This window comes from Colletotrichum gloeosporioides, assembly GCF_011800055.1.
Source record: "Colletotrichum gloeosporioides strain Lc1 chromosome Unknown consensus_43, whole genome shotgun sequence".
Classification (NCBI taxonomy): domain Eukaryota; kingdom Fungi; phylum Ascomycota; class Sordariomycetes; order Glomerellales; family Glomerellaceae; genus Colletotrichum; species Colletotrichum gloeosporioides.
In genome coordinates, this window is record NW_025544688.1 from 166,054 (window position 1) to 187,438 (window position 21,385).

Here is a 21,385-nt window from a genome sequence, read left to right on the forward strand (position 1 = left end):
TGGACATGGCAAGACGACATGCATCGCGAGAGCCCAGTGAGCACCCATGAGTCGGGGAATCCTCCGCCAACGACTTTGAACGCCTCTGACTGGTCTTCTTGAACAAGAAACCACTATCGAATCGCTTGATTGCTCGCCACCTCGCCTACTTGTCTCTCTGTCTCGTTGGCCCACCATGGTCTCGCCAACGAAGGGGGAGAAGGATGGCAAGATGGGCTGCGAACGGGATAACAACGGCAATATTATTCTCCCTGATGGGCTGACGAAGTTCATCACCACCCCTCGTGGCATTACAGATCGCCCCCTTCTCTATGCGCAGTCGTTTCTTTTTCTTGTCTTTCGGCCTGTTGCTATTACTCCTGATACCAATCGAAGCTGCTGTTTGGCCGTCCTTAATTATGCGCCTGTGTTCTGGCCGTGGCTGCTTTGCAGGGCATCAAGCACAGTCAAGCGCATCCATCCAACAACATTCCCAACACCTTGCGCCGTGCCAATGGCCTTACTCGCTCTGCTGGTCGGGTCTGCTTCGAGTTGACTGGACTGACGTTCCCACGGAGCAGGCTTACACAGAGTCTGGGCCTCGATTCGATACACCATGACACGCTTACCTTACATGGAACATGCTTGTCACCTGCTGCCGGTTGACGGTGGCCGATTCTGTTCTCCGGCTGCAGCCGACTGACGTTTCCCATGGACAACTCACCGTTGCTGCCGACACAGCAAGCAGCCATGACTTCACTGGACGGATCTCTACCGAGGAACTTCGATGGCAACATGTCACAATGGGCCACTGCTATCACAGCATAGGCACCGCAGAGAGAAAAACTGCCCTGCGTCTGGGCGATACAGCACGCACTTTTCCTCGAAGCGAGGCCTCTCTGATGGCGCCACAGAAGCAAACGGGCACTGATATTGAATCGCCAGAGCCACACGAACCCAATGTTTTGTGGGCAAGGAAACATGGGCATCTATCAAAAGAGCCACTCCTCGGTGGGAGAATCCCATCAAAGACAAAATGCAGAGTGGACATGAATGGGGCAAAATGCCCTGGGTTGTACGGGCTAGTTCTTGGCTGCGAGAACCGGCTCAACCGCCTGGGCAAGATCCACGTTTGACGGCGCACGAGTCCTTCGCCGGATGGGGTGCCCCATATACCCAATAACCAAGCATCTTGGTATGGATTCCAAGACGCTTGATGCGGGAGAAACTGGGCCGTGATATCGACTTTTTCCCGGCCCAAGACGCTGTCTTGAGTGCTAGCCCCATACTGATGCATACAGACGACATTTGCACTGTCGATCACTTTGCACGACCATCTCGCCGCTCATTCTGCTCCGTCTCCTTGACGGCACGGCATGCAAATGGCTTCGTCGATGCAGAATGGAAACCAAATGACAGACATCGGCCCAAGGCCCGGTTGGCGCCGGCACACTCGGTTCGATAAGGTCGCATCGATGGGAGACTTGAGACGCCTCAGTTAATGGGATGCCTTATCAGCTTTTTAGCTGCCGGTAACTTCAACGGAAACGCCTTTGAAAGAAAAAAAACCTTGTATCCTCCGGAAGAGGCGTGGATCGCTTCGCATCCGACGCGCTTGTCGGCCCCGAGAGGGCCTCAAGGATGCGCTACTTACATGCAGACCCCCTTTTCCTGTGCTAGAGCAGCTACTTTTCCTGCGTACTCGCTATTATCATTACCGTTATGGTCGCTGTTATCGTTACTATTATCATTGCTATTATTGTCTACGTCGTCTATCCCCGTCGTTCTGCGTCGTCGTCCTTATGAAGGTCACTGGGTACACAAGAGATGTACCCGCCCAGAACAGAACACCACCAGTCGGGTTGTACCCTTGGGCTTCTCACACATAATACTCTACGGCTCACACTGCTCTCAAGCAATACCGAGTGCCGTATGGAAAGCCATAGACTTGCCTTTTGCAGTGTGCTCAGCTCGCACACCTGCAACTCCAAACGCTGTTCCATCTGCCAGCGGAAAGAAAGGGCGGGCTGTCTGACAGCGACGGAACCTGTGGGATTTGCAAGGATTCAATCACAGCCGTCGAGGGATGTCGCTCTTTGCTGGGGTCATCGAGTCCCCAGGGGTCCCGCCTCACACCGAGAGCCCCGAGTAATTCAGGCTGTGGAAAACTAAAGCAACCGCATGCTACAAGCCAGACGGCATTCACTCTGGTTCTGCTGGCTGGACACTCCGACCAATCTGAGGGGCCTCCGTCAGAAACCGTGCTTGTCTGACAAGTCAGTCAGGCATGTCACAATTGCTAGACCATGCGGCTAACTGGAGCTGTGGAGCGGGTGGACGGTTAGTTCCGTCCACGATGAGGCCCTGCAACGCGGTTTGCCCAAGCGGAAAGCAAACTTGACAATGACAATTTTGCGAAATTCGGTCCTTCAGTGGTGGAACATGGAGGCGTCTCGGGATCTGCGCCGTCCGTCCCCCACTCGGTGCGCTACCCAAGGATGAGGCAAGGAATCCAGAGAATTCTGCAAGGCTTGTTGGGCGATCCAAGTCTTTTCCCCTTCTGCTGCCAACCCGCGTGCCGTACTTGTTGGGTCATGATCCTCACGAAGGGTAAATACAGTTCGCAAGACTTTCCATTACGGGATGGAGACGGTCATCTCAGCAACCGCATCAACAAATTGGCTTTTTGTAGATGTAACCCATCTCGAAAGAGGCCTACCGGTTTGAATATATATGACCATATTACAAGAGATGCCACAGCAAACGAAACAGGTACCCAGCGGTAGTGCCTCAGCAGACTACGCATACGAATCGATACAACCACGATGCAGTAAGGAGCTCAGAGCTGCAACGAGGCTTCATCATGATTGTCGTACACGCTGAGCCAGGCACACCAATCTCAGGTCAGATGAGATAGACAACTCGAGGCGCAGCTTGCTATCCATGGTAATAGCTCTTATGCAGCTTTCTGCGGCACACAGTATGCTTTACACGCCCCCTGGCAAACATGATGCCAGATGCTGCTGCGAGCCTTGCGCTGTAACCCCGGTATTCTGGTACTTTTGCAGTCCAGAGGAAGCAAAAAGTACACATTTGCATCTGGTGGACGACTCTTCGCATCGAAACGCCAGTACAAGTATACCCGCATCTCAAAGCTCGACAAATCAACATTGACGGTGGCGTTGGGAATGCAAAGACATCCAACGGGCCACGCTCTATCCGTCCTCAAATCCTGGGCGATGACAAGAGACACATCCAAGCACCCAAGATAACAACCATAGTGCTCAAGCCCTATGCCCCTGGTCCTTCTTTCGGCGCTATCACGAATCAGCACTAGGGCGTAGCCTGAAGGACATCCAGCGAGCCCAGCGTCCACGATCGCGCTTGGGATTGCCCAGCCATCGGCACAAAGTAGACGACATGTGAAGGAAACCCAGTGGGTGAGAGATGAGGGACAAATTCGTGAATCCGAACCCCGCGGGACCAATCAGTCCCTATGAAAGGCGACGGCTGTGCCTCATGTCTGCTTTCTTTCGAGAAGAGCGTCGCGATGGCTAACTGTTCAACTGAAACTTACCACGATGCGGCCCAAAAGAACACGGAGTCGAGGTGGTAGTTCCACAACCACCGAAGGCCTCAATACCGTCGCATCATACTTGCTTGATTTGCCCACCACGACTTGGACACCTCTGCCGTGCCGCGTCTACATACAAGCGTCCTGTCTCCACTGACAGATTGAGAGTCAGGACCCTCGCAAACTTCCTCTTTTGTGGGCATGGGAGGAAAGAAAAGGGGAGATCGTGCCCGCGTTGTGGACATGCCCGCCTCTCTCGTGTGTCATTGATGTTCATCTTGCCCTTTCGTTGATGCATTCTCCAACCCTTCACCCGCCTTCGGAGGCGTCTGCCATGCAGACGCGCAGCTGGGGCTGCACGAAATATTCCTTTTACTTTCCCCCCGAGGAAAGGACCTCGAAGCAACTAACACCCTTGGCGATATGACAGCTCATTCTTTCGGCGAGAGGGACCCCTGTTCTCGCAGGCCGAGGATCTTTCCTTGGCTTTGTCGTCCACTTTCTACGAATAGCCCACAGTTGTCACAAAGCTCCCTCCTGCCTTTGAGAGAGAGGGAGAAAAAAGCACTATTCAGACTCCGCGGCTGAAGGAACGTCAAATTTGACATCTCATCGGTGTGGATCTCGGGGTTGACGGCGACGCCTCGGCCTCGTATCCCACTCGTCGTCTCCTACTTTTTCGGTGTGTTATGCCTGCGCGGATCAGCCGTCGCCCCCCCGGGGCGTAACGAACAGAAGCAAGGGGGGGGCAACATCTCGCTACCATCTCAGGGTCTCTTCGCCGAAACAAAATTCAACACGAAGGAGCGGGGAGAATCACGATTGGGAGGTGGTCAACGTACGGCTCATGCCATCCTTCTATGCTCTCGGCGACTTATGAGAAGCACCGAGGGACGCTAGCTTGCAGAAAAGCGCTCAAAAGCGCGTGGCCAAGCATGTTTGAGGCACCTTACGTATTCGACAAGTGTCAGATTTTTCCAAGGCATATACGACCTGCCCTACGCAACGCAGCACCCTGTGTTCTGCGAGCGAGCCGCGCGAACGGCGGCTGAAAGGCTTGACGTTTTATTTCTCATGTTACACTCTTGAGCTCCGTCGTGGATCGTGTTAAAGTTAAGCCGCATCTTCGAGCTGCCAGACCGTCATGGCTTGGTGGTCGACGCTGTGTTTCCATCCGCCATCTTGGCTGCAATGGCATGATGCAAGCAGCCGGCACGCGCGAACAAACAGCTGCTCGCCAAACCACATAGGCCAAACATGTCGCAGCAAACCTCTCCGCCTGCCTGCCTACCTGCCTGACTGCTCCGGCAGCGGACCGCGTCAGGCCCGCAGGCTGTCTGGTCGCCCGCCCTCCTGTGTGACGACCCCATCTGCAGCTCCCAACCAGTGACGTTGGTGCTATTTGACAGCTTGACTCTGTCACGACTCAGGGCCCATCGTCCTCCTCGGACCAGATTCGCCGCGGACACACTCCTCTGTCTGCTGCGTCTCTGTGCTACACCCGCACTGTAATCGGCCGAGAGCGAGAGCAGCGGCGACCTGTAGGGAGAATGGATGCAGCAGTGAGGCAAAAGCCAAAACGTATGCCTTCCCAACCTGCTTGCTTGCTTCGTTGTACAACGACAAGTTGCAGACGCTACGCCACGGCCAAGTCGGCACATTTGAGTGGCCGCCGGCGTCCCATCGATCGTCCCTTTGACGTTCGTAGCGGGAGGGTTACACGGAAGTGAGGCAAAATAGGAGGCGCCGCGTTGGTTTCCGTTTCTACGTTTTTCCTTCGCCCCCCCTTTCCTCCTCCCTGGCTCGGAAATCTCTGCTTTGAGAAGGAGAGCAAGATGATCTCTATAGATGCCGATGCGCTGCATGCTGCGTGTGGTGTGACGAAGGCGAGAGAGACAAGCTCGCGTGAGGATATCAACTTGATTTCATCTCCATGCAAACGCAGCAACTTGACTCGATGGTCAAACCGAGGCTAATGCCAATACGAAGGCAAAGTGGTGACATTGTCGCAGGGGAGAGAGATGAGAACTGGCTCCGTGGCACTCGATGAGAAGAGGGGGGCGAAGGGTGCGAAGCAAAACAGCCTGTTTTCTTCGTGCGTCGTCAGGCACAATCGGGATCATCCGGCGCTTGTATCGACGACACCAACACACGCAGAATGGATAAAGACTTTTGCTCCCACCACCAGCACCACCACTAACCCGCAACTCATAGCGGTAAGCGAGGATGGTGGTGGTGGTTCTGGTGACGGTGTTCGCTACCTGCTAGGATCAGGTTCTGAACCGACCTTCCTAAGGGACCATGGTGGGAAAACTTAATCTTCTTTTTGCCGTGATTAAACTTTGCACACGGAGGCAGGGGACGTTGTATTCCGGCCCAGAATGGGACGCAGAGATCTAGATCATCAAGTCTTCTTCACGACCCCTTCTCTCAGAAAGTACTCTCACGCCTTCGCGATGAGATGAGCCGAGGAAATGGCAAGCGATGGATGGCATTGCTTCTTCTTCTATAGCGTTCCGCGAGGAGTTTGATTACTGACTATGCTGGTTGATCGCAGAGAAGAGAAGCCCCCTCCACGCCCCCTTCTTCCCTCTCTTTTCGTCGGTTTACACGTATCGCATCCGCCCCAGTCCCAGTCCCCAACGAGACCCGCAGCGGACGCTATCCTCAGCTCTCCCGCACGTCGTAAGCTGCGGGTGATCGGCGCGCCGGACTGACTGACTTGCTGCCCTGCTTGCCATGGATCGCCTCGCCCGCTGCCTCCGCCGTCTGTTGCGTCCTCTCTACAAACCCCACCCCTCGAATGTTCCACGATGGTGAGGTTGACAGATCGAGCGCCGTGCAGCGGCAAGCTGCTTCCAGGCTGTCTCGCTATCACGCCTGGCCGGGGAAAAGTAAAACACTGTGCGTATCTGCAGCTGCCCGTCATGAGCTTGGGGTAATCTGTCATATTCTGCGTAGTCTTGGTATCTTTTTTCCATGTCCATCTGAATGCCCTCGCTGTCTTCTTGCGTGGAGACTAGAGATTGCTCTAATGTGCACATCCGTCGCGTGCCATTACAATGTAGGGAGAGTCGTGGCAGCAGCTCATCCCGTTCGTTCCCGTTCCCTTTCCCGTTCTCGATTTCAATCCTGTCCCGTCCCACCTTGCTCGACGGCGAGGATTGCCTCAGGTCTGCCAATGCGTCGACACGCCCTTACCCTTACGTCCGGCTCCACGCGGCGCTCCTCGGGGACCACCAGCTCTAGGTGTCAGCCCTCCCATCACGTCCATGTTCTGATCATCGGTGGGGAACTCGGCGGTCCTGAAACCGTCGCCGTCCTTGAACATGGTCGTGTAGAGACTTGAGACGGACTGCGTGAGCTCGTACATGGCCTTGGTGCGCTCGCTGTCTGCGTCCGACTGGATCTCGAGCGTGCCTGCCTGCTGATCGATTTTGCCGTCAATTTTTCCATCGACAATGAGGAAGCCGAGGATGTCTTGGACCTCAGGCAGTGAGATCTTGAGCTGCTTCGCGATCCAGGCAAGCTTCATACGCGTGTAGGGAGCGATGAGCTTGACGACACCCTTTGTGCGCATGTTGCGCGTGACCTCGTCAATGTTCTCAGCAATGAAGGGGTCGGCCAGGATGTCTTGGTTCTTCTGGAGAACGTTCTCGTAGGCGTGGACATCATCGCGTTGGTAGGCATCCACCAGTTCCGTCATGGCCGTGATGCGCGGGTCCTGCTTGTAGGGCTTGGTCTCCTGTGAGTCAAAGGGGTTGATGGTCGACTTGACCAGCATCGTCGTGAGCAGTAGATACTTGAGGACCTGGATGCGCTGAAGCGAGCCGGCCTCGTCGTAGTTGCGGAAGGACTCGAAGAAGTCGGTCTGGGCTTCTGCCCAGTTCTCCTCGCTCATGTGCATCTTGCCGCCGCACTCGCGGATGATGCCCATGATCTTCGGATGCGGGACGGCAGAGCGAACTTTCAAGGCACGCTGATACAGCCGCTTGAGTTGCTTGTTATTCTTCGTCTCGGCATGCATCTGGATCTCCAGCGCGTATATTTCCATAGAGTACGTTCCCTTGCTGGGATCGTCGCTACCGTCCTCCTTCTGACAGGCCTTGTGAAGATCGCGGAGCTTCTTGGATACCGTGTTGTAGTCCTTGCGATCGAGAAGGAGCTTCGCGAGCTTGATGTTGGTCTTGAGCCAGAGTCTCTCGTTGTTTGTGCTCTGGAAGCTCTCGAGGGTGAGCGAGTAAAACTTCTCGACGCACGCCACCGCCTTGGGGCCATCTGAGCCCTTCTCAATGTAGTCTAGCATGTTGTTGATTGACTTCTCGGAGTAGTTTCTTGTGACCGCTGATTTGACGTACGTGAGGAGCTCGGCGTAGTGTTCCGTAGCCTGCGTCCAGTATTAGCATACCCCCTCTAGCCTTGTCGTTTGTCTTCAGTCCTGATTTCCTACCTTCTCGTACTGGCCCAGCTTGAACTCAAGCTTTATCGCCTGCTTCAGACCTTTGAAGCCCCATTCACCCTTTTCGTCTTCTAAAGGCGGTATGCCCAGAAACTCTGTGATCGCATCCTCGGGGTCGGTGAGCTTGAGCTGCTTCGCGTTGTAGTACTTGTTCTCGATGCCAACGTCACCGGACTCCTCGTCATCGTCTTCCTCGTACTCGAAGTCGTATCTGCCGGATATTAGTTACTGCCATGGGGGCTCCGACCGCGAGAATGCCAAAGCCTTACTGCTCCTCATCCGACTCCTGCATGAAGTCCTCGTCATCAGACATGTTGGCGGTTGATTTCGGGTATCTCACGGAGTAACTGATGTGTGTTCAGGAAACGGCGTTGAGATATTCAGCAGTCGTGACAGGACCGGGGGGGTTCAAATTGGTCTCGTGAAGTGACTGGGTGTTCGTTGTTGTTTGCAGTGGAAGTTGTAAGGCTGGAGATTGAGGTTCAGCTTCCAGGCAGGACCGCAACGGTTGGCGGTGCAGTTGACAGCACCATTAAGGCGGGGGAGCTTATCGATTGGCCGGACCCACAGGTTGCCGGCTCACACTGTTTGATTACGCACAGACCAAGTAAAATCACGGCAGGCGGGAGGCGACTTTTTGATCCACGGTTCCAGCCAGGCGCATCCTCATTTACTCCCAGCCGCGTCACTTCCTTACTCTATCTTTCTTCAACGCATCAACCTCTCCCACAACCGTCGAATCTCATCGTCAAGCACCCATACTACCCGCCGGAAATTTCAACAGCGATACATCGCAACAGTCGGCAAGATGGGTGGTGATCTCAACTTGAAGAAGAGTTTCCACCCTTCTCTCCTGAAGAACCAGGCCAAGGTTTGGGAGGAGGAGAAGAAGGCGCTCGAGGAGCGCAAGAAGACACAGCAAAGGATCAACGAGCTCAAGGAGGAGCGCGCTCGTGAAGAACTCCAGAAGAAACTCGAGGCCGCCGGACACACGAAAAAGGTCGATCGCGTCGAATTTCTCTACAGCGGCCCGACCGATGGACAGACCGGAACGACGGAGGAGCGCGAGAGCTACCTCCTGGGCAAGCGTCGTATCGACAACCTGCTCAAGGGCACCGAACACAAGAACCTCGAAAAGCAAGCTGGCCAAGAGAGCTTCATGGCACTGCAGACGGCCAACACCGCACGAGACACCGCAGCAAAGGTTCGGGAAGATCCTCTTCTCGCCATCAAGAGACAGGAGCAGGCTGCGTACGAGGCGATGATGAATGATCCGATCAAGCGCAGGCAGTTGCTTGCCTCGATGGGCATCGAGGACCAGCAAAAAGACAAGTCAAAGAAGAGGGAAGACAGGCACGAAAGGCATAAGAGGAGACATCACAGGCGTCGCGACGATGATTCAGAAGACGAGAGACGCCATAAGCGACGGTGCTCTCAACCTCGATCCAGATCCAGAAGCCCCCGGCGGCGCCAAGGCGATTCTGACGACGAAGACCGACGCGAGAGACGACACCGGCGTAGCGACTCGCAGGATAGAGACAGAGGCAGCCACCGACGAAGGCGGTCCCCGAGGTCGAGATCGCCTCGCCGCCGTGATTCGGGCGAGAAGGACGATTATGAGAGGCGCGACCGGAGAGAGCGTCGTGACGATCGTGAGAGAAGGCGCCAACCCTCCGTCTCAGACGAAGACCGTCCCGTCCGTCAGCGGGAGAGATCACCTCGAGGTTATGACGGACGAAATGGAGATCGCAGTGGCGACCGGAACGGAGAAGCATCCGGCTCTCGCGACCGTAGACCCTACGACAACCGCCGGTTTGATCGCAACAGAGACACCCGAGGTGACGGTCGTGCCAACGGCAAGGCGGACGACTCAGCTGCGGATGAAGAGAGGGCAAGGAAGTTGGCTGCCATGCAAGCGGCCGCCTCGGACCTTGACACGGACCGAGACCGTCGTTTGGCTGCGCTCGAAGCACAGGAAAAGGCAGCACGTGATGCCGACAACCAGGCCAGGGATAAGTCCTCCAAGTACGGCGACAGGCAGTTTGTCAACGGTCTGCACCGCAAGGCTGGTAACTTGGGGTTGGCAGAGAGGCTTGGACGGGGAAGACAAGGTCTACAGAGGGATGACGACTGAAGGGCAGACGCGGACTAACTCGGCAAATACGTCAAGAAACTGTCCACAACCCCCGATGGAAGCTATCTGTGGAGTCCGCGAAGGAGGCGTGAGGCGTTCGAGCACTGAGCGCCGACAAGTAGCGCCCGGAGAGGCGGGTCTGAGTACCAACGGCCAACGGATCGACCTCGCATACGCGAAGCATACGCGGACGGGAAGGTTGGAATGGAAATGGGTCACGAGGGGGTTTTTGAGATGGATTTCCCCGCAGAATGGCATTGGACGTACGGTTATACACGCGCTCGTCATAACCAAAATCCTCAGAGTAGGGTGGCATCCGGCAGGATATATGCGTGCATAGAATACCCCAGAATGACGATACGTCACTCGAAAGCAATACAGACACTACCAATGCTGGACATTTCTTGCCGTTGCATTTCATGATTTGATCGTCTGTTTGTCCGATAGTAGTAAACGCAAGCACAAGTGATGCTTTCGCAGGTGCAAAGTACGCACACACGGGCTGCGGGAGGCGTCGTAGCACAGTCATCGGGCGGACTTCGTCGTGGCGAGGAATAATTGAGGGGGCATCCGAAGCACGATGGAGCGGCACGGCGGCGCTTGGCGGGGCGGCGAGCTTCAGAATCCCTGGCAGTGCCTGCGGTTCAATGCGCGGGGTTGCGTTTCCATGGAGGCTGGCGATGGCACCTGGCTCACTGATGGGGAAGTTGGCAGACGTGGGTTGTCTTGGGATTGTGGCTGAGTGATGGCGAAGAGGGGTTGTGAGAGGCGATGAGGGTCGACCCGACATGTTGCGATACCGAGCTTGCTTTCTCTCCAGCGAGATTTCGACCCGCCAAGCATACCGAGTTCTGTCTGCGACTGCGAGGCAAAATCGTGGATTTCGCGTCCGGGACTTCGGCAAGGGAATTCTAGAAGACCAAGACGGACAAAAGCGGCGCAGGGTCGGAGGCTTGACGGAGTGGGATGGGGCCCTGGGCTTTGGGTCTTGGGCCTTTGCGCAGTCTGAGATTTTGTTGGTTCCGCCAGAATCGACGCCGCTCTCGGGGCTTCTTAAGCATCCGGCAAGGCGGCGGGACAGATCGCCGGGATGTGCCTGTCTTGCTGAAGGCGGTACTTGGCTGGCGATGGGGTCAACTGTTTGAGTAGTGGGGGTTGTTTGTTTTGACAGAGCTCTGGTCTTGGAAGTTGGCTATGACGATTGGGGCGAATGAGTCGTACCCGTGGGCAGAATTATACTGAGCAGGCAATGACTGCATGGAACGAAGCAGGACAGGACGGGTAGGTGAAGATGTGCGGTGAAGTAGTGAAACTGGATTGCGTTGGCGTGTGCTGCTTTGAAGGATGGAGCTGAGATGGGATGATGCGGAAATAGAAGTCGGAGATCAGCAAAGATGGCGGTTGCAGATGCGAGTGAGCGTCGAGTGCATGCCTTGCAGTAGTAGCCACAGCTACCGGCGCAGAGTTTTGGAGGGCCGCGCGGGCACTGGTCTGGGATTTTGGCGGCGATGATCTGAATCTGCAATCTGACAGGGCGCGGCATCGGCACCGGGCGAGGTGAGGCAGCGGAGAATTGGACGTGGACAGGCACGGGAACCCGACGATTGCGGCGTGCGGGCTGGGTATTCAGCTGGGATGATGTTATCGAAGCATGTACCTGGTGTCAGACTGTGGGCGTGTCAGTACACGATGCCCCTCCTTGCCGTCTTACGTCTTATCCAGAGCGGCGCTGGACGGGGCTTGAGTTGACGCCACCAAAGCTGTCGAACCAGGGGGAAGGGAATCCAAAAAGCCTAATGGACACTCGACTTCAGCTCACACACTGGACGCTTGATGGATCCATGGATGATGTTTTTTTTTTTTTTTTTTTTTTTTTTTTTTTTGGGCCCCTNGGTTTTTTTTTTTTTTTTTTTTTTTTTTTTTTTTTTTGCGGACCCTGCTTGTTGTGTTGTTCGTGCTGCTTTGCAGATGTTTTTAATATGGATACGGAGGAAGGTGTTCGTCCACCAGTGTGAGGGACGGGAACGACGGAACAGGGCGATAAATGTTTTAGTGCATGCAGGACGTGCAATATGTGGCGGGGAAGATGCATCTGTTCCCCACTAGGCCTGCCTAGGAATTGTGCCTCACGGGTCCCGGTGTCTCTCCGGCGGAGGAGGAGGCGGCGGTGGTGGTGATGATGATGTGCTGCGTGCAGTGACATTTCAGTGGTTGCCCGTCCGTGGTGGATACCTTACCTACCTACGCACCGAGGCCAAGCGAGGCGAGGCGGGAGGGCGAGGCAATGTATTCGTAGGCAGGCAGGCAGTCAGGAAGACGACGACGATAATGGCTTTGCCCTCTGGCTTCGATGTCGATGTCGATGTCGATGTCGATATCGATGCTGGGGATGGTAGTGGTTTGATGCTGGTGTTCACGATGCTGACAGCCCAGTCCAATTGATCTTGCTGCGTACCCCTATGATGCCCCCTCGCTATTCAGCTGCTGCAGCTTCCTTCCCGCCCTCAGGTACGGTCCAACCTGCTCTTGCCTTGTTGTTTTGTTTTCTTCTCGTTGAAATTTCTTGTGCAATTTTCGTCAACCTTCACGACCAAAACAGAAAGCACAGTCCGCCTCGTCCCTTCCACTTTACCAGCCTGGCCCTGGCCCTTGCAGAGCAAGAGCACGTCGCGAGCGCAGGTGCCTTCCACCCCCCGGCTGCCTGCCCGTTCCTGCTCTCTTTTCGGCCCCATCTCACAAGGGCTGCGGGTCCCTCTGACTTCATCTCCGCCAATTGAGCAGCGTACCATCCTCCAACCCAATTTCCCGCGTGCTGCATCCCCATCCGCTAAGCTATCCTCAATCCATTCTGTACCGCAGTACTAATAAGGTATTCTCCATGGATAGGGAGGGATAGCTAGGAATTAGAGAAAAGAAGCATCTGCTATTGTCCCCTGATTGCCAAACCTCCCTCCCTCTTCCTCTCTCTCTCCCACTCTCTTCTCGGATTGACTTTGCTCGTACTTTGTACCTGTACCCGTACCTGTACCTGCACCTCCTGCTGTTGGCAGTTGCACCACTTGCACTTGCACTTGCACTTTGCACCTGCAGTTCGTTCCACAGACACACAAAGCGCCCTCACGGCCAGGCCTGCACCAGCACCAGCACCAGCAGCGCCTTCCCTTATTGTCCCCGCTGTTTCCTTCACCTCTGCTGCTCCACGTCCTTCCCTCCCGCATTTCACTGTTACCATTCAATTTACTCCCTTCCCGACTTGGAGTCGTCCTGCACACTGCACATTACCTTCTGCACACTGCAACCAACCTCCAGCCTCTGGCCTGCGACCTGCGACCTGCTTGTCCACCTGCAACCTGTGTGGCCAGCACCTTCCTTCTCCGTTGTCTGCTTCACCTCACCTTGCCTGCCTTGGCTTTGCCCTACCGACTTCCTCCTGCTGTCGCACGCCAGTCCTGATCCGGCCGCAAGCAACAACCAACAACCAACCCGCGCGCCTGCCTCTCTTTCTCGCTCTCACCAGCCTGAAACCCTCAAACCACAATCTCTCACCTGACAACCGCCAACTTTTTGCTCTTTGCTACCAAGAGCAATCGACCAGCCTTGTATCGCCTCGGCTGCTTCACCAAAACCACACCCTCAATTGCTACTCTGCCTCTCTCACCACTCGCCAGCATCGCCCACCATGCCCCTGTGCGGAGGATCTAAGACGGTTCAGCGCAAGCTGGTTCTCCTGTGAGACCTGCTTTCCCTTCCACCCTTGCTGCAGTCGCTTGGCTGCGACTTGTCGATTTTGGCTGACTGACCTGATACCTGCAGTGGTGACGGTGCCTGTGGCAAGACGTCGCTGTTGAACGTCTTTACTCGAGGGTACGTCCGACATCGCCTGCCTATTCTCCTCATTCTCTTTGCTGGTCTCCATTCCGAGCTTGCGATGCAATTTACTGACTTGCCCCAGCTACTTCCCGACTGTCTACGAGCCCACCGTCTTCGAAAACTATGTCCACGGTATGCGACAAATCCCTCTTTCCTCTCTCCGCTCGATCGATTCCACTTGCGCTTCATTGCCGCCCAATGCCCCGACGTTTCTCTCCCGTTCGAATCGCTTGCTGACCCAGCCTCTGCAGACATCTTCGTCGACAACGTCCACATCGAGCTGTCCCTCTGGGATACTGCCGGCCAGGAGGAGTTCGACCGTCTCCGCAGTCTGTCTTACGGTAGGATTCCCCATGAAGGAGGACAGCGGGCTTTTCGCTAATTGGGTCGCGCAGATGACACCGACCTGATCATGCTTTGCTACAGCGTCGACAGCAAGGACTCCCTCGAGAACGTCGAGAGCAAGTGGGTTGGCGAGATCGCAGACAACTGCCCCGGCGTCAAGCTCGTTCTCGTCGCCCTCAAGTGCGATCTGCGCGAGTCCGACAACGAGGAGGAGGAGGGTGCCACCGAGGGCCAGCAGCGCGAGAAACGTCCCATGATCAACTACGAGCAGGGATTGGAGGTTGCTCGCCGCATCAACGCCCTTCGCTACCTCGAGTGCTCCGCCATGCGCAACCGCGGCGTCAACGAGGCCTTTACTGAGGCTGCTCGCGTCGCCCTCAGCGTCAAGAAGGACCGCGAGGAGTCCAAGTGCGCCGTCATGTAAGCGTACTTGACGCCACTTTCTTTTCGGCCTTCGACATTCTCCTTTCGACCTTCTACTCTCACGACACGATCGATCGGGCGGATATTGTTTTGGACGGGAGGAAAACCACTTTCCACTATTGCACATGGACGGCGTCGGCGTTAGCACGGATTGGACCTCATTACCCTTACCCCATTACGTCTTTTTTTATTGCAGCCCGTCCAGCTCCTTGGACAGATGCTTCTTTGCTTCTTCGTCGGCTACTATACGGACTTGTGGCTCGGCATGACGTTCTTGATACCTCTTGGGCATCGGCTATTCTTTTAGCACACTGTAAATACCCTTTTCACTTCGCAATGCACATAAGGTCTGGGGGGTTCGGGTTTTCTTTCTTGTCTCGTCGTCTTAATCACGTATACAGCAGGGCCGCTCGGCCAGGAGGCATGGCGTGCTAGGCAGGAGGTTGCACATGCACACGACCATCTGGATACGGAGTTCCTCGGAAGAGGTACCGTTCGTGGCCAGCTCGTCTTGAGTCTTTTTCTTTAGCCTCTACCAGCAAAAAGTTCTCAGCCTAGATGATGCTTAATGAACCACCATCACACAAAATTTGAAGCCATCACATGCGCGCACCGAGTGACGGGGCCCGGACAGCTGGATAAAGTTTCTATCAGTGACAGGACCTCCGAGAAGAAGCACTACGAAGTCACCGGGAATTCCCAATCTGTGAGTACCGCCCAGTCAGAGCTTGGGGAGGTGAGATGGATGTGAGTGGCGTCTGCTGGGTGTCAAGGCTGAAGAAATGGCAATCAACTTCTGGGAATATCCCCGATGCGCGCTTACTCCCGCAGCTCAGCAGAGGCACCCGTCGCAATCGGACTGGAGAAGGGGGAAAATCAGGGTCCAGTCAGCGGTTGACATTTTGTTGGTCTGCAAAACCTGACACCAATCAGGCGGATTTCCATAGTTCCGCAGTCGCGCCTCCCGTCCGAGGATCAGGGTTCCCAGCAGATACTAGAGGGAGCATTCCAATGCGTCGAGACTAGATCGTGAGCGAGCCAATGACGTGCGGTTGCCGAGGGTAGATGTATGCTGTCTCTGAACGGCTGCCGGGTTAACTCTCATGCACTCTGCGTCTGGGTTCACATTGAACAACATAGTGAGAGCGGTAGTCTAGAAAATGAAGTTTTATGGCCAGCTTTTTTTGTATGGCCTGGTTAATTTAACAATATCTGCCCCAAACGCCTGAACACACGATCGCTCATATAATGCACATATGCTTGATACTAATACATCCCGTGAAGGCATTTTACGGTCATTCCGATCTCGTTTCCGTTGACATGATGTGTATCATGAGCACATAACAACAAAATAAAATGTGAAGCAGCTGATAATTCTGTACACAGCTTACAAGTCGCCGTGGCCTGTGATGAATGGTTAACATGTGCGTGTGAAAGGATTATCGGTGTCAACTTACGACCGAGAGCCTTGCCGCGCTTGGACACCTCGCGGGCGTGGTACTGCTTGATCTTGGCCCTTCTAGCCTCCTCCTTGGCCTCCTCCTCGAGCCTGCGGACATCGGCCCTAGCAGCGGCAACACTTTCCCTCGCCGCTTGGAGCGCGCGGTCGGCCTCCTTCTCGGCTGCCTCGGCGCCCATAACCCGCTCGCGCGCAGTGACGATGCTGGGATCCATCTCGACGTTGTGACCACCGAACTTGTGAAGCAGCCCGCGACGGCCGGAGGACGCATCCGTGGAGCGCCGGAAGAGGCCGCCGCCGCCGTTGCTGTGGTGGCCATCCGGGCTGGTGTGGTACGTCGTTGAGGACAAGGAGGAGCGGGAGGTGGCGGTCGTGGCGGAGGTGCGAGTTGTAGGTGTGGGAGAGGGGTCGCGGCGAGAGAAGAGGCCGTGTTTGCGCTGTGGGTGCTCGGCGACCGGCTGGTGCAGGACGGGCTCCGGAGAGGGTTCTCGGCGGGAACCGAAGAAGCCGCGGCGGGGCTCTTGGGGGGGAGGAGGGGTGGGTTCCCGGACGGGCTCGGGTGTGGGTTCACGGCGGCCACCAAAGAAAGGCATTGTGGATGTGTGCGTGGGTGGTGGTATGGGTTAAAGCTTGGTGAATGCTTGTTTTTGCGTGCTTGGTATGTATTGGAAGCTTGGGATGCTGGATAAGACGGATGGGAAGAGTCTCGGCGAAGGGCAGAGGTTATATCGTCCTCTGGTCCCCCCATCATGTCATACCGCTATCAGGTCTATCAGGTATGACCCATGAATCCTCACATTGGGTACGCCCGCTGGCACCAAATAGTTCCAAACCCCTCCCCCGTGCCGAGACCCTGATCCGCGGGTTGTTGGCAGGTAATGCTGCACAATGATGCCAAGGTGGTCATTCAGCTTCCCATCTTGCCCGTCAGACCAATGCTTCTTTTTTGGCCAACAGCATCGACGGCGTTGAGGTGTTGTGCTGTGCGACGCCAAACCTGTTTGCTGGTGATCGACGACTGAGATCACCATCCTCGGTGACGTCAGACAAGCAGGGGTCCCGAACCGGTCCGCCGGCCAATCAGAGGGAATGATGACGGCGATTCAACCCCTTTTGGTAGGACCCCTAGATTCTTGGACGTCTCTGAGAGGGCGAGCTCTTTTTTAGGGGTTTAGACATGCAGGGACTCGTTAAGGAATGTCTCGTCTGGAGGATTTGGGAGCGATGGAGGTTGGTTCGTGATGGTGCTAAGGTGACCGGGGTAGTGGGTATGACATCGTGCATGTCTCTGGAGACAAGGCGATGCTTTGATGGTCGACGGGGGCTGTGCTTGAGATGCAAGGGGTGGTGCTTCTGCTGGTGATTTGTGNCGATGCTGTGATGGTCGACGGGGGCTGTGCTTGAGATGCAAGGGGTGGTGCTTCTGCTGGGGATTTGTGACGATATGGTCGGGTTGTGGCATCTGGGGGAACGGTCGTGTGCTTCTGCTGTTTGATGAGCTGGCGTTTTGGGCTGGATCCAACGGCCGTGGTGAGAGAGGCTAGGGAGAACCGTTGACGTTGTGGCGTATGTTCTAGCGTTGTGTTTGGTCGTGGCTAATGGGGCTCGATTAGCGAGTGATGTCCCTGCGAAGAACTGGAGGGAGATGATGGTACTTTCCCCTCGGTCAGTGGTGAGTGCTCGAGTTCCTCATCAGTCTGTTCTACAAGCAAGCCGCGTTACATCCGGTGTGGGCTGGAACATGGAGGGCGCAGGATACATCGTGTGAAGCTTAGCAGCTACAGGTCTGTGGGGAATTTGGACTTGAGCAAGGTCAAATGTGGTCGTTCCTTGATCGTTGGCCACGGTGCCCTGAAAATCTCGCCGAAGACTGTGTTCTGGGGCTTTCGGCTTCTCCCGAAGGGGAATGATAGACCCTGGAGGATCTTGGTAATGTCACCTTTGTGATAGGCGAAGACACAACATGTCACCAGCAAAGCTCGTGTTAGCTGAGGCCAGCTATCCTTAGCACGAGCAGGCTAGGCCCATTGGCCAGTGTTTGAAAGCTCTTACAACAGCCTGCTTGGTCCTTTACCATATCTGTGCCTTGCTGTATACTGGTAATTGATGCTTATCAAGCCACGACTCATAGCTGGTGAACAGATCTGACAGCTGCTGGCTACACGTCTCCTTGTCTCTCACACCCTCTAGAACACTCTCTGGCACTAAATTGATGGCGGTACAACAAAATCTCTAATCCCAATCAGACGCCTATGTGAAATAGCCATAAAAGGCGGAACAAGGTTGCATTGGTTGAGCCTTTCATGCGATGAATGGCAGTCCCATCTGCAGGCTTTCTGCAGCCACATGGGCATGCTGGAGGCTGACTGCAGAAAAAGAAAATTTAAGAAAGTTGAGGACTCAAGATTTTGCGATTAAATACAGAAATGGTATGAGCGAGATGGCTGAATTCCTTCTCTCTCAACGCACCTCAAGAGGCTTCCTCGTCAGGTGAGCCCAATTTTCACCATGTCGACTAGATCCAATCAACTTGCCTCTCCCCGATCCATCCTTTTGGAATCAGATCCGGCGCAAGAACATGCCCATCAGAGCCTGCCGCCGAGGTGTCTTTACTTATGGCACAGTATTAGCAGAAGAGGTACCTGCTTGACTATCCAGCAGTCACAGATTCAAACGCCACAAGAGACAACTACAAGCACGAGCCATTTCGAGGTCTTGTGTAGCTTCAACATGTATCAGAGTGTCCCTAACGCAATATGCATTCCTGGTAAGATTACCGCGAGTATAATCCCTGCATGCCTAGCTAAGAACAAATAAGGCCATCCATCAATATGGAACCCTGGTGCATACTCCCAACCAACACTCATACCCGGCCACGACGGTCCTGGCCAGAGCCTGAAGAGGGTAGAATGGCCATATGTATGGACGGAAAGTCGGGAACTTGCGGCAAAAATGGAGGAGAATCGCGAACAGAATGGCAACAAAATCATTTGACATGCACGGAAGTACCCCTTCGAGGTTCTGTTCCGCGCTGACGCCATGGTTGCCCCCGCTTTCACCCTCAATGACATCGATAATGTGATAACAAGGCACAGTCTGAGGAACATATTCGATTTCGTCGGCAAGAGGAACTACAAGGGGTTTCGCTTCAACCTGTACCTTGTTGGGATGAAGACGCTCGTCGTTGAGCCTGCCGAGGAAGAGCATACTCTTGACCGAGGACCAGAAGATTCGGGCACAGCGTGCGAACGGGGGTTCACCAAAAACCCGCCTCATCTTGAGGAAACCGAGGGTCACTATCGGACTATTCGATACAGTATCGGGGCCTTGCAATGCGCTGTTCAATGCGAGGTTGACGCTTGTCATGAAGAACCGTCTCCTATTGACACAGGTGAGAACCTAACGGAAGAAGATGCTCTGCTCGACAAGCCCACCAGCCAGACCCCGGAAATACGGGATCTTTCAGTGTCACAATAAGCACTTGCGATTCCGCAGAGATCAAAACAACAAGATCTGGTTGTAAGGTCAAGAGGGCGATGCCAAAGCTCTGGTTCGGCCGGATGGGTTGGTTCATCTGTGGACGCATTAAAGGACCTACGGTGTCCTGGAATAAGCCTCTACCAGTTGGAGGTGATGCCGAGGCTATCGATCTGGACAACTGGGCGTTTCAGGAAAGAGTCAACTTGGCTAAGCTGGCGGTAGTGCTAAGCAAGCTTCGGGTCCAAGTTCAGAAGTGCGGCGGCAAGCGCTGTGTCGCAGTATGTCCTGCACACTCGACCAGACTGAGCGTCTACCCTCAACAAACGGCGAGGGGAACTCTACCAGATGATTTGCTGAGGAGGTTCTGGCCGCCCTCAGTGAGTTTGTTGGGCAACAGGCAATGATTAAGATGTCAAGAAAAAGAAGTGGTGTACATGCGAGTTTGTGGACCAGCATATCCTTACCTTTTTTGACAATGGTCTTACATCTTGTCCAAATGTCAACCTTCAGCTGTGGCCGGCGGCGGGAGACGCAATCCCGTTTATTCTTCATTACGGATCGGCGAGGCACGCCGATCAAAACTAACTTTGAGTGTCTATGGAGAGCAACTGAGAGCCTCTATCTGGGTATATGCTCACGTCGTTGACTGTCCGTCTAAAGGCCGTTACTTCCGTCCATGGTATAGATTCGTTTATTCAACTCAGTTTTACGCAGCTCCCTTCTCGAGCTTGCTCTCCTCGGGTTCTTTCCTGTTCCATCCCATCCAGCCAATCGCGATGAAGAACTTGACGGCGCCCGAAATCCACAGTGCTCCTGGCATGCCGGTGCTGCTTCTCTGCAACCATCCGCCGATGATACCTCCAAGCACAAGCAAGACCACAGCTAAGAACCTCCTGTTCCTCTTGGGGTTCTCCTTGAGCGGGGCGAATAGCTTCGGGTCGGAGAGGAGATCGCAGTAGACGCTGGTGAGGACGTTCGTCGGGACTTCGTTGAAACCAAGGATCCTGCTGGTGACGATCTGACCTCCAAATTGGAAAGCGAGAAGGGCGAGTGGCACCATTACGAGAGGATTCTCAGAAGTCTTGAACTCATGGTTCGACTCAGAACCTTGGACGGAAGCGAGGCCAAAGTCGGCGACAACTCGAGTCTGGGCGAAAGCGGCCGCGAGGAAGATGAGGGACGCCTGAAGAGTGAAGGAGAGCGCGAGCGTGCTTCGGCGCTTGGGGTGGATGTGGCGAGACTTGGAGAAGAAGAAGCAGCCGAGCCAGAATGCGGCGATGGAGCTCAAAGACTTGAGCCAGAGCAGGGGCTCACCAGCCGGTAGGCGAGAGGCGCCAAGAGCCATGAAGATGGTGTTACCTGTACCTGCGTCAGAGCGAGGGTCTTTTGTGGCCATTGAGGGGTACTCACCAGTTTGCATACTGACAAACACACCGGCGGCATTGACTGCCACACTGTCACACAAGCCGGAAACTAAACAGCAGGCAAGGACGGGGATGTCTGTATGGCGAACGTTGACGTCGTCGCGCAGCCAGTCGATGACACCGCGCTTCGGCCGGGGTTGGGTTTGCGGCTCATTATCGGTGTCTGACGAGTCCGCGACTCGCAGACCATTCTCTGCGGCCATGTCGATTAGGGGTCGGATTGGTTTCGATAGATGCT

At 55.0% G+C, this 21,385-nt stretch overlaps 6 protein-coding genes across 6 annotated transcripts; 3 read left to right on the plus strand and 3 right to left on the minus strand.

Moving 5' to 3' along the window:
* Window positions 1-6,722: 6,722 nt before the first annotated feature.
* GCG54_00008615 (COP9 signalosome complex subunit 2) lies at window positions 6,723-8,325 on the minus strand (the record flags this gene model as incomplete). The annotated part of the gene is made up of 3 exons (XM_045408576.1): window positions 6,723-7,940; window positions 8,004-8,223; window positions 8,282-8,325. 3 exons carry the CDS (start codon window positions 8,323-8,325, stop codon window positions 6,723-6,725), a joined length of 1,482 nt encoding a protein of 493 aa, XP_045264543.1.
* Window positions 8,326-8,820: 495 nt separating this feature from the next.
* GCG54_00008616 (Pre-mRNA-splicing factor CWC25) lies at window positions 8,821-10,146 on the plus strand (the record flags this gene model as incomplete). The annotated part of the gene is made up of 1 exon (XM_045408577.1): window positions 8,821-10,146. One exon carries the CDS (start codon window positions 8,821-8,823, stop codon window positions 10,144-10,146), a length of 1,326 nt encoding a protein of 441 aa, XP_045264544.1.
* A 3,670-nt stretch (window positions 10,147-13,816) lies between these two features.
* On the plus strand, window positions 13,817-14,785 carry GCG54_00008617 (GTP-binding protein RHO3; the record flags this gene model as incomplete). Its single annotated transcript, XM_045408578.1, has 5 exons — window positions 13,817-13,875; window positions 13,960-14,010; window positions 14,099-14,148; window positions 14,268-14,357; window positions 14,412-14,785. Coding segments are annotated over 5 exons (624 nt in total), but the record flags the coding sequence as incomplete, so codon positions are not given.
* A 1,386-nt stretch (window positions 14,786-16,171) lies between these two features.
* Window positions 16,172-16,836, minus strand: GCG54_00008618 (uncharacterized protein; the record flags this gene model as incomplete). The annotated part of the gene is made up of 2 exons (XM_045408579.1): window positions 16,172-16,188; window positions 16,242-16,836. 2 exons carry the CDS (start codon window positions 16,834-16,836, stop codon window positions 16,172-16,174), a joined length of 612 nt encoding a protein of 203 aa, XP_045264546.1.
* Window positions 16,837-19,282: 2,446 nt separating this feature from the next.
* GCG54_00008619 (uncharacterized protein) lies at window positions 19,283-20,127 on the plus strand (the record flags this gene model as incomplete). The annotated part of the gene is made up of 2 exons (XM_045408580.1): window positions 19,283-19,634; window positions 19,685-20,127. The coding sequence occupies 2 exons, from the start codon at window positions 19,283-19,285 to the stop codon at window positions 20,125-20,127; spliced, it is 795 nt and encodes a 264-aa protein (XP_045264547.1).
* A 302-nt stretch (window positions 20,128-20,429) lies between these two features.
* GCG54_00008620 (uncharacterized protein) lies at window positions 20,430-21,350 on the minus strand (the record flags this gene model as incomplete). The annotated part of the gene is made up of 2 exons (XM_045408581.1): window positions 20,430-21,082; window positions 21,134-21,350. The coding sequence occupies 2 exons, from the start codon at window positions 21,348-21,350 to the stop codon at window positions 20,430-20,432; spliced, it is 870 nt and encodes a 289-aa protein (XP_045264548.1).
* Window positions 21,351-21,385: the final 35 nt, after the last annotated feature.